The sequence below is a fragment of the Scatophagus argus genome, chromosome 22, assembly GCF_020382885.2.
Source record: "Scatophagus argus isolate fScaArg1 chromosome 22, fScaArg1.pri, whole genome shotgun sequence".
Taxonomy (NCBI): Eukaryota; Metazoa; Chordata; class Actinopteri; family Scatophagidae; genus Scatophagus; species Scatophagus argus.
The window spans coordinates 386,816-404,153 of record NC_058514.1 but is presented as its reverse complement, the minus strand read 5'-3'; the positions used below and the strand labels follow the sequence as shown (position 1 = coordinate 404,153).

Below are 17,338 nucleotides of genomic sequence, written 5' to 3'. Positions count from 1 at the left end.
CTGATGTGTCAGAGGGACAGCAGTACAGAGACAGGAAGTGTTAGCTTAGCCTAGCACACAGAACTAAGACAAGGCTAAGTCCAGCTACAGAGACAACTGTAACTGTTAGCTTGTTTATCATAGCAACCAGTTAGCATATTTAACTTCATGCTAACTGTTGTTATTACAGCCACTGACAGTAACAGTTATACTGAGCTAACCTACAACAGCACGTGTTTGTAACAATCAATTACGTCTTCCATTAACGTGAAGGTGAAATGCTGTCAAGCCGCAGAAATGTTGATGCAGAACATATCAGTAAAACATTCAGTGACAGTATGCTTCATTGGTTTCACAAAACAACACGTTTTCCTGCACTTTGTCCCCCTCCGCCCACCTGCAGCTCATCAATGTCCTGTCTGATTCAGTAAACGTCTCTGAGTGCAGTCCAGGCTGCAGTTCTGTTTCCCTCAGACTGATTCACTGAACAGCAGCTGGACATGAATCATTTGCAGGACACGGGGCTGAACGGAGACACTGTGACTTCAGCGGCAGCTAGCACTGAGGTACTTGTTTAGCAACAACCACTTCTAGGTTAGCAGTGTTTGTGCTAAGCTAGGCTAACGGCGGGTGCACAGATATGGAGCTGATCCACCTGACACATCAGACTCTGGAGAAAAACAACGGAGAACAAAACGGTTTCCAGACTCGTCGGATTCAGTGTGATGGCTGCCCCCTAGTGGTGGCCTGTTGGCTCTGACTCGGTGAGGGTCTCCATCAGGTACCAGGTGTGCTGTGTGAGAGTTCACAGGCTGCTGTTTGTTCTGTGCCCTTCTGTGACAACACTGTTGTATTTGTCATGTTTCTGCACAACATTCACGCCTGTTTGGGTTTTCTGTGATGATTTTGTTGAGACTTCCTGTACATTTTGTAACTGACAAATTAAAGGTGGTTTAACCTTGACTTTACTGTCTGCTGCAGGTGTGCGTCTGTTCTTCATGCATCATATGTTGGAACAAGACAGCAGATGGTTTTCTCCTGTTTGATTTATTGATTTCTGTCAGAATGTGAACAGATTTCCTGCCGATTGGACGCGTCTCCAGGGCACCTGGACCCTGACTTGACTGACTTTATTGATCAGGACTCAGTTTTAATCAGTTTTGGTTTCACAGCCGTCAGCTTTGAGCTGACTGCCGGTTGAAGCAGCATCTGAATGCAAACTTTATGTGTTCACTTTGACATGACTGAAGAAACTATTAAGGTCCAGATTTACAGAAAATGTGACGTTGTTGTCCCTCCTGGCCCACCGTAATCTGATTGGCTGCCCACACATGACATCAGTTCACGAGCAGCTCCTTCCAAACAGACCCCCTCCCCGGGTCTTTCTCCCGGTTTGGAGCCTCTAAAAATACCGAAAGTATCACGGTGTGTGGAGCCCCGGGACCTGCGGTGTGTGTGTGTGTGTGTGTGTGTGTGTGCGGGGGGGGAGTCCCACGTGACCCCGCCCCCTACCCCACCGCCGCCCAATCAGCTGCGGCCTCCGTATCTCTGCGGGATTAGAGGATGCCCGGGCCGGAGTTGTATATGGTCATGGCAGGACCGCTGCTGGGAGTCGAGCAGAGTGACGCCGAGCTCTCTAAAGCCTTCATCACGTCAGCCGCAGCCCCGACTCTCAACAGGTCGCCACGCCGCCGTCTGCGCGTCGCTTCCCGGACACAGCAGCGAGTCCGTCCGGAGGAAGAGCAAAAACTTTCTTTCTCTTCTGTTTCATTGTTGTTCTGTCACTGTCTTGAGATTTGAATCCCGCAGGAGCCCATGACCCCTGTGGCTCTGGACTAACTGCCCCGGGATCGGCTGTGTGCCCGGAGCGCGTGTTTCACTCTTTACGCAGACTTCGGTGAAGTGCGTCGCTCCCGGCAGGCCTGGCACGGCCCCTGCGCTCCGCTCCTCCGCTCCTCCGTCTCTGCGCTTTTTTCTGCCTTTTCTTCTCTTCCCACTCGGATTTGTGCTATAAAAGCGGAGCAACATGCTGAGCAACAGCAGCTACTTGGAGCCGCAGCAGCTGCCGCCGCAGTTCTACCAGAGCCCCGCCGACCTCTGCGAGGAGGAGGAGGAGGAGATGCCGGCCACGGAGAAGGACCTGGCCGAGGACGCTCCGTGGAAGAAGATTCAGCAGAACACCTTTACCAGGTGGTGCAACGAGCACCTCAAGTGCATCAACAAACGCATCAACGACCTGCAGAAGGACCTGAGCGACGGCCTGAAGCTGATCGGGCTGCTGGAGGTGCTGAGCCAGAAGAAGATGTACCGGAAGTACCACTCCAGACCCAACTTCAGACAGATGAAACTGGAGAACGTCTCTGTGGCTCTGGAGTTCTTGGAGAGAGAACACATCAAACTGGTCTCCATTGGTGAGTCCGGCCAGTTTGAACTTCTTAAAGTATGAGTCAGAGCTGAGGGCTGCACTGAAGAAGGTGATGGTGAAGGTTTCAGATAGACATGCAGCTCTGACACTGATTACTCCGGTGTCAGTGAACATCACACACGTAAAAACACATTTTCAAAGCAGGAACACAGAGAGGAAGTCTGGACCTCAGAGAAACTGAGCAGTGATCAGTAAATCTGTGATGTTTGGATGCTTGATGACAGGCTCGAGTTGTCTGTCACTGAAAAGCTTTTGTTAGAAATTTCCTGTGTTCAGGCTCATTGATTTGAAGTGGAGGAAACAAAAACAGCTTTTTTTCATTAAACTGCGAAAGCGTGTCCGACGTGTTCCGGATGTTCCTCTGGACCGGACTCAGCCGTGAGGACCTGAACGAGCTTCATGTCGATTCACTTTTCTGTGTCGCTGACGAGTTCTTGCTGGTCACAGGTGTGTTAGAAGCTTCAGGTGTGAAGAGCTGCTGATTGGTTCGTGGTTGTGTGACTGTACGTTCACAGTCGTCACATACGATAATGTTCCATTTAGGTAAAAGTACAGCAGTACTACGGTATATAATCAGTCAGAAGGCATCAGATCAGTGGGTGTAGAAGAAGAAGAATCACTTTATTGACAGTATATATATTTTTACACACACACACTGAATTCGTCTTCTGCATTTGACCCATCCTTAGCTGAACACACACATGCAACACCCGGCAAATTACATGCAGTGAAACACACACAGGAGCAGTGGGCAGCATCAAGCGCCCGGGGAGCAAACTGGGGGGTTAAGTGCCTTGCTCAAGGGCACATCAGCCAGCTAATGAAGGGGAGGAGCATTGTTATCGCATTAATCACTCCACCACACCCAAACTTTTCCTGCCTGTCCGGTGGGGGAATCGAACCGGTGACCCTCCGATCACAAGCCGCTTCTCCAACCTGTGGGCCACGGCTGCCCCCGTAGTGATGAACAGATGCCTTTTGTTCTCTTTTGCCCCAATTTAGATTCATTTTACTCTCAGATATTCATATTTAAAATGTGGTGTCAGCAGAGCTGCTGTTCACGGGTCTGCCTGGAGAGGACAAGTGGTAATCTCAAGGTAGTAGGTCAGACAGGTTCAGAGCCCTGTGAGGCCTGGGGGGACCCTGTGAGGCCTGGACAGTCCCCATGAGGAGGGGGGCTGTGGCTCGTGGGGGGTAGGAGCTGATTGATGGCAGGACAGCTGAGATCTGCTCTCGCTCCACCAACAGCTGCCGAAAATAGACGTGAGACACACAGAGAAGAAACCACCAAGTGAGACCCACTTCAGTCCACAGCGTCTGATAGAAACACAGAAACTCGCCGGCTTTTGTTTCATATCAGTACGGTGGAAAAACGTCTTTCTTCATTTAACAGGCTGAAGACAGAAACGTGTCCTGAAGTCAGAACAAAAATCTGGCTTTCAGGTGGTCCAGAATCTGACGGGTTTCTGCTGCTCTGGTCACTGTCATGTTGGTGTGTGCGGCTCAGCCGTGTGTGTGCCATAGATCACATGACTCTTCACTGGTGATGTCATACAGCACCTGTAGGGCCTGAAACTGCAGTAAAAGTTGTTTTGTGTAGTAATTCACAGATACAAAATGATGTGAAAGAGTCCAGTTACTTTGAGGTCGTTTTGTCAGTTTCTTTGACTTTATCCAAACTTAAATCTGCGAGACAAACAGATTCCGATGGGTGTCAGAAGAAGATGTTTTGTCCCAAATGAGCCTCCGTCTGTCAGGTCTGTGTGTGCTGCTCCGGTGGACACAATACGAACATCGCAGTGAACGATGAGCTCAGTGTTTCCTCTCGTTGTTCGCTCGCTCTCAGCCTGTAATGGTTTCCATGTGCAGCAGCAGTCAGCACACAGGAATGTCCCGCCTCCACACACACTCTGGCCGATGCACTACACACACTCCATCTGACAGACGTGTGTGTGTGTGTTTGGATCATTTTATCAGCGCACTCACTCCTGCTCCCACTCTGTAAATGTCTGGTTATTCTTAATAAGCAACACATTTCAAACCAGCTGGGACAGCAGCAACATCAGGGTGGGACAGCTGGACCAGTCCACAGGTAAACTGGATCAACAGGTGGGAAGATCCTGAATGGGTGTGTCAGGACGGGCTGAGGGTCTTCACTCAGTCGCGGACTCAGGGAACCGTTTCAGAGCCTCCACCATCATGACGAACCCGAATCGAAGAGCAGTCAGCCAACAGTCCAAAAGTCTGAGAGATTCACTTTAGGCTATCAGACATTCACGGTTCACAAGCTGACTTCCTGTGAACAAACGAGGCCGTTCAAGGCACAGTAGCGTTGTGGTTCTGGGTTCTGGCTCAGGGTCCTGTTGAGTTCACCCTGTAAAACCCACGTCAGAAGCAGAAGGCTGAAGAGCATCAGGAAGCAGCGGGTTCCCCTAGTCCTCCGTTTTAATGATGTCAGGCTGTTTTTAACTGAGAACAATTAGTCTGGAGTCCGTCTGGATAAATGCAGATCAGCAGCCCAGACCCCCTGCCCCCATCTCTCTGATGAGCTCATGTTTCCTGCAGCAGGGACGTGGAGGAGAACAGCATGGTTCTGTTCCTACGAGCCGACCGTCAGAAAAAGTTTTCTGAAGCCTTGAAGCAACACCAGACGACATCGTGAGCTCTGAGCAGATGTAAACACTCGGTTAAAGATCAGTTAGTCTGACAGCGTTTTTATTTCTCAGACTTTCTGTACAAATTGTAATAATATTGTTATCCATGTGATATCGATACGAACACGTCCTCACCACAGACCGATGGTCGGTCCATACGTAAATCCTTCCTGTGGCACACTGACTCTGGAGGCCGATTAAAGCGTCGTATGATGGAGCCACGCCGGCGGCCTGAGGTTCTGATCACAGCCGGTGACCTGAGGCGACGTGAAGCTTACAGCAGCGTCTTGTACGCAGCTCAGCTGAATTTTACAGAGCAATGAGACGGTTTTAAAGCCCGGGCGGCTGCTGGCAGGGAGAAGCTGCCTCTGAGCCTGCGAGGGTCAGACAGCAGCAGGTCAGAGGTCAGCCTCACGGCGGCCCGACGGGAGATGAAGTGAGGTCTAACGCGGGGCGACGGGCGTCTGAAGGACGCGGGGCGGTCTGTAGACGTTCAGCCAGTCCTCACCCACACTCACACCAGGCCTTAGTTTAGTGTGTAGGACTTAAACGCTAAACTTAAAAACTAAAGTAAACTCAGACATTTCCCACTGAGTTTTTCTGAGAGACGCAGGCCGTCGTGTGTCTGAAGCTGTGCTGTGTGAAGAAACCTAACGATGGCTCTGACAGGAAGTGCTGACGACTCAGCTGTGATGGGGAGTCGCTCCATCTGTTGCTGCTGTCAGCTGCTCAACACTTCAGTGTCACCTCCTTAAACTTATTCATCCATCCATCCATTTTCTTTACTGCTGATCCATCAGGGTCGCTGGGGGCCGGAGCCTGTCCCAGACTGCAGGCGAGAGGCGGGTTCACCCTGGACTGGTCGCCAGCCAATCGCAGGACCGACACACAAAGACACACAACCACACACTCTCACACCTCAGGACAGTAGAGCAGCCAGTGAACCTAATGTGCATGTTTTTGGGACTGTTGGAGGAAGTCGGGGAACCCGGAGAAAACCGTCGCAGGCACAGGGAGAACATGCAAACCCAGACCGGGATTCGAACCTGGAGCCCTCAGTGCTAACCACTGCACCAACGTGCCGCCAACTTATTCATTCATCTGCTTAATTAACAACTGAAGTAATTAGTCCATAAAAAGTCTGAGAAGTCCAAATGATGTCTCGTTCTGTTTGACCAGCTGATTCCGTTTACTGTGAAAACAGATTTGACACACACTTAATGCGTTTGGCTGGAGAAACGACAGTTTAGATGAAGAATAAAAACTGTTGATTAATTTTCTGTCAGCTGACTTATGGCTCAAATCTTGATTGACTGCATGTTACATCGCTGTGACATCACTATGACATCATAAGGGCTAGACAGGAGATTTTACAAGCTGTAAACCGCGTGTACTGTAAAATGCTGAGTTTTCTCTATGGAGTTCTGAGTGTGAAGGAGGTGAAACGATCTGCTGACTGTCATCCTTATCGTTCAGCCTGACTGTGAACAACAGAGCTTCAGTCTGCAGGCTGTCAGCCCCCCACGTCATGTGGTCTGTCCTGGCCGGGGGGGGTCGGGGCTGAATGCTTGCGCGTGTGTGTGCGTGTGTGTGTGTCAGCTGTCGTCACAGTTGCTCTCAGACATTTCAGCCAGCAGCTGGAGGGTCAGCAGATCCTCGACAGGCCGACACGTCATTTACTCAAGTTTACTTGTATTTTAGTTTACTCTGCTTAGTCCTTACAGAAAACTGTTTTATTGTCGTGTACTTGAGTTTTGGTAACTTTTGTCACTTTGCAGATTCAGATTGATGATACTAAATGAGTAAATGATGATGTCAGTAGACTTTTTGATCCTCTCAGCCCCCAGCAGGTTAAAGTCATTAAATGACTGAAAGTAACAGAACTTTATGTTGCTGTGATGAGGTTGTGATGAGGTCCATTCAGGGTCACTGTTGATTCTCTGGCCTCTTCTGATTGGTTCTGATGTCTGTGATATGAATATGATGTGAGCAACAGAGCCAGTTTGTTTCTGTCCTTTCATGTTGGACACAATCACACGTCTTCAGCACGTGTGTGTGTGTGTGTGTGTGTGTGTGTGTGAGAGATCTCAACCCTCCAGCTGTTGACTGGACACACACACTTAAGGTTTTTTATGGGTCACAGGTGTGTGTGTGCGAAGCTGAACTCTCTCGGGGTTCTTTAGGATAAACAGCAACACACACGTTTGTACAGCTGATGTCCACCTGCTGAGCGTGTGTGTGTGTGCATGATTTTTCATTTGGTTTTCATATTTTGATAAGAATCTAAATTGTTGTTGCATGTTGTTATCGAGTAGCCTTCTTTCAGTCGTTTTAGTCTCGTCTGTTTTAATTCTTCTCAGTTCTGATGGCGGCTGCTCGTCAGTTCTTCTTCTGTGGTTTTCACTGCTTTGTGTCAGCCTGCAGGACAGCACATACACACATGAAGTTTCAGTCATGCAGAGAAAAGCCTCCCACGTCTCCACTCGGCTCACAGTACTGATGGACACACACTCTGCTCACACACACGCACACACACACACACTCATTTGATCTGCTGAAGGTTGATTGGCTGAAGTTAAGACAAGAAGCAGGACAGTTTTCTTCTGATGTCCCAGTCAGGACAGAGTCTTCATTTGTGAGACTTTGAGGACATGGACACGGTCTTCTTGTTTGTCCCACAGCAGCAGAGTTCATGATGTTTCTTAATTCTTTCCCTCCGTCGTCATCACTTCTTTTTCCTCTTTCCGCTGCCCTCCATCACTTCCTCTCTGTGTCCACGGGGTCTTTCTTTGTAAATGTCACATTACACAGTCTCTCCGTCTCGCACACTCGTCCTCTCAGGACTCCGTTGTTCCCCTCGTTTGCTTGGTGACTGTTGCTGCTGCTCTCAGTGGGACGTCAACCAACAGGACGCTTTGTGTTGCACACAGACGTGTTGTTGTGCAGCTCAGAACACCAGAGTACGGTGTCTCAGCTGGGACAAAAAGTCCCATCACATCAGCGGTTTGTGCACAGGTTTCATGTGTAAACCAGCTTAGCACTGAGCTGCTGGCCTTGTGGTCGGCGTCCACCCGCGGGTTTGCCTCCATCACAGTCAGGTTGTCAGCTCATGCTGTTTGTAATGAGCTGACAACAGACAAGAGCTGTGTGGCAGACGATCAGTCAGGTGGGCCAAAGCCATTCAGCACAGACAGACGTGTTCCACACAAATCCACGCTTACGTTTAAAAGCATCCTGCTGTGCTGTGGAAAGACTCAAGTCAAGTACCTAAATATTGTACATAAGTAGAATCATATTATTATGTAAGTTTATTAGAAGTGCAGTACTGTTGAGCACTGAGAGAGACACACTCTGCAAACACTGAAACCAGACTGTGACTCCAGCTCAGGTTGTTGGATAAAAACATCACGTGTTCTCCTGAAGAACAGAACGATTCAGACGTTCCTTCAGGCTCCGATGAGCCGCTTCATCTGACCTCCACGCAGCACAAACAAACCGCAGCAGCTTCTGTTTCCTGGGGAAACATTTCAGCGACGCTCCCAACACCACGTTTCCTCTCTGCACTGCAGACCTGACTAATCTCTGGACACTGAGCTTCCTGTGTGTGTGTGTGTGTGTGACAGGAGACATCTGATCTCAGAGGAGGAAAATATGATTTCATGAGTGTGTCCATGAGACAACAGGAAGCGCGCACACACACACACTCGCTCGCACTCACTCACACACACACACACACACACACACACACACACACACACACACACACATTAGCATCAGGGCTTCAGGTCGGCTGTGAGTTGGATGACGTTCAGACTCTGACAGCAGTTGAGGATCTGCTGAAGCTGAAGCTGTACGAGGAGTTTGTTAACAGCTCAGTGTGTCACAGTCTGAGCTCACCGATGATTTATGAACGACTGGTTTCTTCTGTCTCGCTGTGGTCCCTGATTGGACGATCCAGCACGTAACCTGCCTCACAGGGGGTGTTTTCATTGGTCCATTTAAAGGTGACATGAGGTCATGTGGTGAAAACATGATGACCTTCATCGAGCACTGAAAAGAAATGAAAAAGGGGGGAAGCAGGAATGTTTTTTTGTTTTTTTACAGCGGATTAAATAAACTGTGTGTGTGTGTGTTCATGTAAAACAGAAAGAGTCATTAGGATAAAAGTTGGTAAAACAAACTGGTTTTCAGTTTAGAAACAACTCGCAGCTCTCCCTCAGATTCCTGAATGTGTGTAACACTGTGTGTGTGTGTGTGTGTGTGTACATGTGTTTCCTATTTAAACTGACCTCATTCCTCAGACGGGGGGTTGAATGACATCATCCTGCAGCAGATTTACTCTGTTGTTGATGGATGAAACTTTCACAATAAAAGACGTCTCCTGGCAACAGAAAGATAAACAATGCAGAGCTGTGGACTTTTATTTTGGCGAGCAGATCTCACGTTCTTGAACAGAACAGAACCGGTGAAAAACTCAGATGCTCATTGGCTGAAGCCCATCAAACTGATGTCATCACACGATTCAGACCGTGTGACTGATTGACTGAGAGGTGAAACTACCTGAAAAATATTCAGTGAAAAACATATTTCTGTCTGTCCGTCCGTCTGTCCGTCCGTCTGTCTGTCTGTCCGTCTGTCCGCCGCAGCACAGAACCCGGTTCAGACTTTGAGGTTTCCAGACAATAAACCTTACTGACTCGACGACCTCCCAACCTCAGTTCAGTGACTTTAAACTGAAACGTGTGGTTTGTACGTGACTTTGCTTGTTAAATGAGGCACATACGATAATTAGCTCAGCTGACTGCAAGACTAACAGTGAAAAACTCTGAAACAGACAGTAAATAAAGATGGCTGACATGTCTCCATTTCCTCCTGCTGTACGGGAGGGAAGCCAGAATATCCCCGTACGAGTGCTGCCATCCTGTTGAGACGATGTCATTTGGAGCCAGAGCCTGTGCAGTCGTGGTCACATGATAACCGATGAGTTGATGAGGGATTTTGTTGGCGGATTGATTTCTTTCTTGATGGATCTTCAACTTCAAGCATTTCCAACAAATGCTAACATGTCCCTCTTTAACCTGTCTGTCCATCAGACTCTAAAGCCATCGTGGATGGGAACCTCAAGCTGATCCTGGGTCTGATCTGGACCCTCATCCTGCACTACTCCATCTCCATGCCCATGTGGGAGGATGAAGACGACGAGGATGCCAAGAAACTGACCCCCAAACAGCGTCTCCTGGGCTGGATCCAGAACAAGGTGCCCCAGCTCCCCATCACCAACTTCCACCGAGACTGGAGGGATGGCAAGGCACTGGGAGCACTGGTGGACAACTGCGCCCCAGGTAAGTCCACAGTGAGGACTGTGATGTCCCAGATCTGGATTAATAATCGTTGACAACTGAATAAGAAACCAGACACAAGTTCTTCATTTAAACTACTTAAATGTGTTGAACTGTGGCTGTAACACCTGAATCAGTGATCAGACGACTGCTGTTCCTGATCAGCTCTGTTGTTAAATCTCGGTCGGGTTTGAGGGCAGATCTGAGTCAGATGTTTTCTGCTTTAGTTCATGGTTTTGTCTTGTTTTTGAAAACATTTGAACATGTTTTTAGCTATCTGGTTCCTCAGCTCTCCTACTTGTCCTGCAGTTTCTGTCCTTTACAAAGTATTTAAAAGTCTCACGTTGCAGAACTGGACGTCACACATTACAGATTCTCTGCTTCAGTTTGTCTCTGTGCTGCCTTCAGGTTTGTGTCCAGACTGGGAAACATGGGATCCCAGTCAGCCGGTGGAGAACGCCAGAGAGGCCATGCAGCAGGCTGACGACTGGCTTGGGGTGCCACAGGTAACATTTGCCTGTTCCTTCGCCACAATACTACAACATGGTGGATTCATCAAACCGCAACCACGAGAATCTGACCTACAGTTGTAGAAAAATCCCGATACTGAACATTTTATCCAGAAATGATAGAAAGCAAGAAATCCTTTTAGTGTAGGAAACACTTGAATGTGCCTATAAATGATCCACCAGCTATTAGCTCGTAGCTGTAGAATCTGAACTCCTTTCAGGTTGCTAAAGCAGATTAAATGTTATCAAAGAGAAATCAAAACTTTGAAGCTCTTGAGACAAATGACATACTGAGAGTTCTGCTGTGATCTGACCGGCAGCATCAGGAACCTTCCCTCCGCTCGTGTTAAATGCCGATCTGGTCTATTTTCAGAGCGCAGGGTGATCCTGCAGATCCTGCAGCCAGCTGCTTAAATTAGCAGCAGACGCAGTGAAGACAAAACACAAACCGTAGAATCAGAGGAAGAACAGCATCGAGTCTTCACAGCAGCTTCCTGTCTTCAACCACGATGTGTGTTTAAATGAAGCAGATGTTTTTAGATTTAATGAGAGCACCTGCCAGGGTCTGCACTGGAAACTTTGATATCTCAACAACAACAACAACAGCATGTTCTTTGTTTCTGACACGTGATTTAACTAACCAGTCAGAAATCAGGAAGGCAAAAGTCGGGTGAACGTAAGGAAAACCCACAGAGGCAGCAGATTATTGGGACTCAAATTAGAGGTTGTATTTTATCAGATATTTTTTGACTTTTAATCAGTTTTTCCTTGTTTTTCAGTTGTCAGTTGTTCTGTTGGCCACAGGCAGGATTTTGAACACGAGGCCAAAAAACAATTAGTCTTTTTTTAATGATTTGGATCACATTTAGTTTGTATTTTATATTTTAATTTATACATTCTGTAAATCATCTTACAGTAAAGTGAAGAAGAAATGCTGAATTCTTCATGCTTTTGTTATTTTGTTGTCCCAAACATAGTCTCATAATGCTGCCCACTATAACATACAGTAAGCTCAATGAATTGTATTTTTGGTTTTTGATGAAATGCGTGACTCTTTTTATAAATAATTTGTGACATAAATAGAAATCTGGGCAAACAACAAAAAGCATGCGGCGTTACCCAAGGCTGCGTTGTCGGTCCTCATATGTTAATCGTTCCGCATGCTCAGATAATGAAAAAACCTCACAAATTATGATGATAAATGTATTGATGGCCTTAATATGAACATGTTTGCACTCGAATGTCATCGATGTTTGTATGTAAAAGTCCAACACTGCAGGGATCAGCAGAGGATTTAAAACCATCTACCTGCTCTGCTAATGAACAACAGAATCCATCAGAGGAGCAGCTGTTTGACATTTAACAGACGTTTCATGTGTTCAGCCACTGCTCTACATTCAAAGTCACTCCTCCGTTATTTTGTCTGTAAAACAGTTAATTCAGATTTTCTTTCTTTATTTTGTCTCCAGTTTCTCTTCCATTGATGGTTCTGGAGTCAGTATAATCAGAGTCAATACGAGCAAAGCAGCTTCACATTATTTGCTAATTAAAATGTTCTGTACTCCCTCTAATGAGCCTCTGTGATGTGTTTGTGGCAGAAAGTCTTTTCAGAGCAGCTTCTTGCTTTTATATGAGGACTGTCTGCAGGTGTGTCCTTGTTTTCATCCTCTTGTTCTTCTTTAGGTGATTGCTCCAGAGGAGATCGTTGATCCTAATGTGGACGAGCACTCTGTGATGACTTACCTGTCTCAGTTCCCCAAATCTAAACTGAAGCCCGGTGCCCCCCTGAGGGCAAAGACGCTGCACCCGAAGAGGGCCAAAGCCTATGGTCCAGGTGAGGAAAAACACAGTACCAAGGTCCATCCAAAAACTGATCACTATAAATCCACTTGTATTAACTTCAAATGAAAATCCACTGTGTGCTGTCTACATGTTTCCAAGATAGAAATATTTTACATTTTTAGCCTGACCAAAGTCTGAATGATCCTTTCAATTCTGTGACAATTTATGACTGAAGCTCTGTCATGAACATCGTTCCTCTGTTGTGGTGCTCAGGTATTGAACCTCGAGGTAACGTGGTTCTGAAACCTGCAGAGTTTCTGGTGGAGACGGTGGAGGCTGGATTAGGTGAAGTTCTGGTTTATGTGGAAGATCCAGAGGGACACACAGAGGAGGTGGGACGACACACTCTTATGTTTATATATGTTCAAACAAAGTGAAATACAGCTGACATTTACTGTCTGTGTCCATCAGGCCCGAGTGATCGCCAACAACGACAAGAACAGGACCTACTCCGTGGTCTACCTGCCCAAAGTGGAGGGGCTTCATAAAGTGAGAAAACTTTCTTTAAACCCTTAAAAAAGCAATCAGTGCAAAGGTCACCGTGTCATGGTTTACTTCACTGAACACAGCTGACTCAGGTGTCATCATGTGACTTAAGCACTGAATGTGACCGTGTGATATACACAAAAACAACTCCTAGTTTGCTTCATGTGACGTTTTTTGTTTGAAAACACCAATATTTAGAGATCATTTCAATTGTTTTTTTTTTTTTTTTTTTTTTTTTTTTGCTCTGGACACAAACTTTAATGGTTGTAAACTTCAAATGCTTTATTGGTAATGGAAACTTTACTACAGACAAACAGGGATTTCAATAAAGATAATTCATCATCACATGACAGCTCTATCAGCTGTTCGATTGATTGTTAGAAGGTCCACCTCCTTCCTCCATATTAACTTTGTTGTAACCCCATCAGGTGAGCACATGGGAACAGGTGACTCAGTGTTGCTTGCTGATTTGATCAATTGGTGAGTGAAGTGACGCGTCAGAAACCCTGACAGGCCTGTGTGTCACTTTTCCTCCCAGGTGAAGGTGCTGTTTGCTGGGCAGGACATCGACAGAAGTCCCTTCATGGTGAATGTTTCAAAGGCCATGGGCGACCCATCCAAGGTTCAGGCCCGTGGACCAGGACTGCAGCAGATGGGAAATGTGGCCAACAAACCAACATACTTTGACATTTATACAGCAGGTAATCTTTGCAACTGAAACTCATGAATACTGAAATAAACCATGAGTTCCAACCTAAAACTGTTTCAGTTTAGACAGCATGAACTGTTCAACTAATAAGCAAAGACAGCTGCTAAAAACACTGGTATCCTGCTCCCAAAGGATGAACCCTTTAGATTTTAAAGACTCTGTGATCTTTCCTCCAGTGCTACCCTCTGAAAAGCAAAAGTTTAAGTTTCTGTTCATGTTCCCTCACTTGAGTCCCACCTCAGTTCTGATTCTCAAAGCAAAGCTGCAGCAGTTCAGCCTGTCTGTTCCAGTGAGTTTCTTCTGTCAGTCTCTGAAGGTCTTCTTGTCCCTCTGTCTGTCCATCAGGGGCGGGTTCTGGGGATGTAGGCGTCATCATTGTTGATTCAAACGGTCGGAGGGATACAGTGGAAATTGTCTTAGAGAACAAAGGCGACAGTATTTTCCGGTGCACCTATGTTCCTGTCCTGGAGGGACCTCACACTGTCTATGTGACCTTTGCTGGGCAGCAGATTCCCAGAAGTCCTTTCACTGTCCACGTCTCAGAGGGTAGGTTTTATATTTGTGTCCACCTCTATGCACACTGTCAGTTCTGTTGACTAATTTTTGTTCAAGAAGGTTTCTGTGGTTCCGTAAAATGTTGAAAATTCAAATGGAAGCCATATGTTGTCATAGATTAATTTCCATTTAATGTTAACTAAAATTTCAAGCCTGCAGGAACTTTGACTTCACTTACTTCATCGTACAAGAGCAGCAGAATGAACCTTTTGACCCTTCCTCTTGTAACCATCATCTCCTGCTCCTCAGCGTCTGTTTCTAATCAGTGTGGGTGTCACATTGAAATCTGACGTCCAGACTGACTGACCAAAGAACTGTTTCCATAAGTCTGCAGTTCAGTCTGGGTCCAGGTCTGATGGGGCAGTTAGTGCTTGCTCTTTAGTACTGGCTGTATTATTGGCTGAAGCTGTGCGCTCTCATGGTTTTGGGCTGTGGTGTTCAGTCTTCTCATTGGCCTTTCCTGTCACTCGTTTTGACTTGACTTAGAACTTGACTTGGGACCTGTTCATCTTTGACTTGGGATGTCTGGGCTGTCTTGAATAGCCTAATTTGACTTGAGACTTGACTTGGGACTTGCCTGTCTCGACTTAGAGCTTGAATTGGGATTTTGACTTGACTTGGGATTTTTTTTAAGTACTGTCTTTATCTGTGTCTAGCCTGTCTCAAGCTTTGGACATGGGCTTGCTTGTTTTAATTTGACCCTACCAGTCTTGACTTGAAACTTGCTATCTTGACTGAAGACTGGCCTGGATTGACTGGACCCTGGACTTATTTGTCTTGACTTGCTAATCTCATAAATATTGGGTATTATCAGCGTTGACTTGGGACTTGTCCATCTTGATTTGGGACTTTCCTTTCTCACTTTTTGACATCACTCTAGACTTTCCTGTTTTGACCTGACTTAGAACTTGACTTTGGGCTTGATTTAAGACATTGGACTTGACTTGCTAGTCTAGACACGACTAAATTGTTAGCGACTTGTATAACCTGACTTGGTCCTACCTCTCCTGTGGGTCTGGTGACCTGGCAGTTTGCTGGTCTTGAGCTCTGGAGGTCTCTGTCCCCTCTCTGCCTGTGTACAAATGTATCGTCACTGTTGTTCCCTCCTTCAGTTTCACAGAGCGTCCCGCCTTCTGGTTCTCCGGTGCAGACTGGACCTCAGTCCATACGCACTCCACCCTCAGACAAGACAAAGAGAGGCCCCCCTCCAACCCCTCCCAAACCGAGGCGACCAAGTTAGTATAGACTGGGGGTGGGGGTGTGACTGGAGCCTGCCTGTGCTAGCCTGGTTTCCTCCACCTCAACTCAAAACCATCCCTGCCTCTGATCTCTCAGGAGGGGCTTCAAAGCTTTACAGCATGTGCAGCACCCGCTTCATCCTGAGCAGCTTTGTCTTCTTCTACAGCCCAGAAACAGAGGGAATGTTGACGTATTGAGCTCTCTGTGGATGATGTCAGGAATCAGTGATTTCATCCTGACAATTATTTTCTTTTGTCAAAGAAAAAATGCCGCCTAACTTACAGACATCAGAGTTTATTCTGGTGTCCCAGGATAGATTATATCAAGGTGTCCTTACCTGTAACTGTGAGTATGGCAAATTTGTAGATGTGAACCTTTTATTACAAAATCTTTTATTGAACAAAGAAGCCAGATTAGTCCAATTATGTTGTCTGATAAAATAATAAATCAGAAATATTAGGACGTCAAAGATGTGGAGGCAGCACCAGCCAACTTCTTTGGTTTGGACGGTCACCTTACAAAACCTCTTCTGTTCAGTTAACTCTGTCATTAGAGTAACTGCTAATGAAACTAACAATGTTGACTTGAAACTTTAGAAAAACAGCAAAAGCTAACATATTTGAAACAGTATGTACACACATAACACAAACCTGACACGGTAAAACTTAGAGCCTCCCACACATTTGATGAGAGTGGAAGTGACCATATAGATGTTTGTTTCACCTGGGCCTTCATCATCACACTCATCCTCCTTCACTTCCCCCTCTTCCTTTCCCATTTACATTAAGCTGTAAAGTATTTTCTTAAAGAAGTGATTATCAGCTTTACCCAGTGTTTTACCTTTCTGTGGTCATGTTGCCTCACAGTATTGAATCGTTCTTCTCATGAACTTGCAGCTCTTTGTTCCTCAGGCTGATAATCCTCTTGGTTTCATCTTGTCTTCATCTCTGCTGCTTTTTCCTTTTAGCCTCAGCAAACTGCTTCTCTCAGCACTGATGAGATGACTAACAGAGACAAACCTGCAGTGTGTGTGTGTGTGTTAGGTTTAGGTTCAGTCCAGGCATAGACAACGTGGACTCTTTTTGTATGTACCTTGTATGGACCTTCAGCCGTTCGCTGTTCAGTGATTCATTTCACCAGGATTTCTCTGGAACTCTATGCTAAAAAACTCACAAAAACGTAAACTAAACTGTATTGAAACATTGAAGAAAGAACGGTTTGCTCGACCAGGATGACCTCTATTTGTTCAGTAAGTTCAGTAAGTAAGTTCAGTATTGGAACTCAGAAGTCAGAGTCAGGGTGACTTGGACATTAGAATTTCGATTGATTTTAATTCAGGACTACTTAAGAAGTAGAAAAACATTAGTGTGTGTTGGTGTGAATGTTAGTTTCATTATCATTTTAAGATCATCTCCCAGTCTAAACAGTGACCCTGATCTCCTGATCGATCCTCACAGCCTGTAACCCGAACGCCTGCAGGGCATCGGGCAGAGGTCTTCAGCCCAAGGGCCTGAGGGTGAAAGAAGTGGCTGATTTTAAAGTTTACACCAAAGGAGCTGGCAGCGGGGAGCTCAAAGTCACTGTCAAGGGACCAAGTAAGA

General features: G+C 46.4%; 1 protein-coding gene across 8 annotated transcripts in view; it reads left to right on the top strand.

The window, feature by feature from the left end:
• The first annotated feature begins 1,543 nt into the window (after positions 1-1,543).
• The window catches only part of flncb (filamin C, gamma b (actin binding protein 280)), a 37,898-nt gene continuing 22,103 nt past the window's right edge, over positions 1,544-17,338 (top strand). For 4 of the 8 annotated variants that reach the window (XM_046379186.1, XM_046379182.1, XM_046379185.1 and 1 more), the window contains exons 1-10: positions 1,544-2,390; positions 10,152-10,400; positions 10,806-10,903; positions 12,590-12,740; positions 12,962-13,080; positions 13,160-13,237; positions 13,773-13,935; positions 14,289-14,489; positions 15,611-15,733; positions 17,195-17,332. In XM_046379186.1, coding sequence (XP_046235142.1) covers positions 2,006-2,390; positions 10,152-10,400; positions 10,806-10,903; positions 12,590-12,740; positions 12,962-13,080; positions 13,160-13,237; positions 13,773-13,935; positions 14,289-14,489; positions 15,611-15,733; positions 17,195-17,332 — 1,705 coding nt within the window. In that variant the 5' untranslated portion in view covers positions 1,544-2,005. The remainder of the gene's footprint in view (positions 2,391-10,151; positions 10,401-10,805; positions 10,904-12,589; positions 12,741-12,961; positions 13,081-13,159; positions 13,238-13,772; positions 13,936-14,288; positions 14,490-15,610; positions 15,734-17,194; positions 17,333-17,338) is intronic. The other 4 variants (XM_046379189.1, XM_046379184.1, XM_046379188.1 and 1 more) reach the window with 1 other exon arrangement.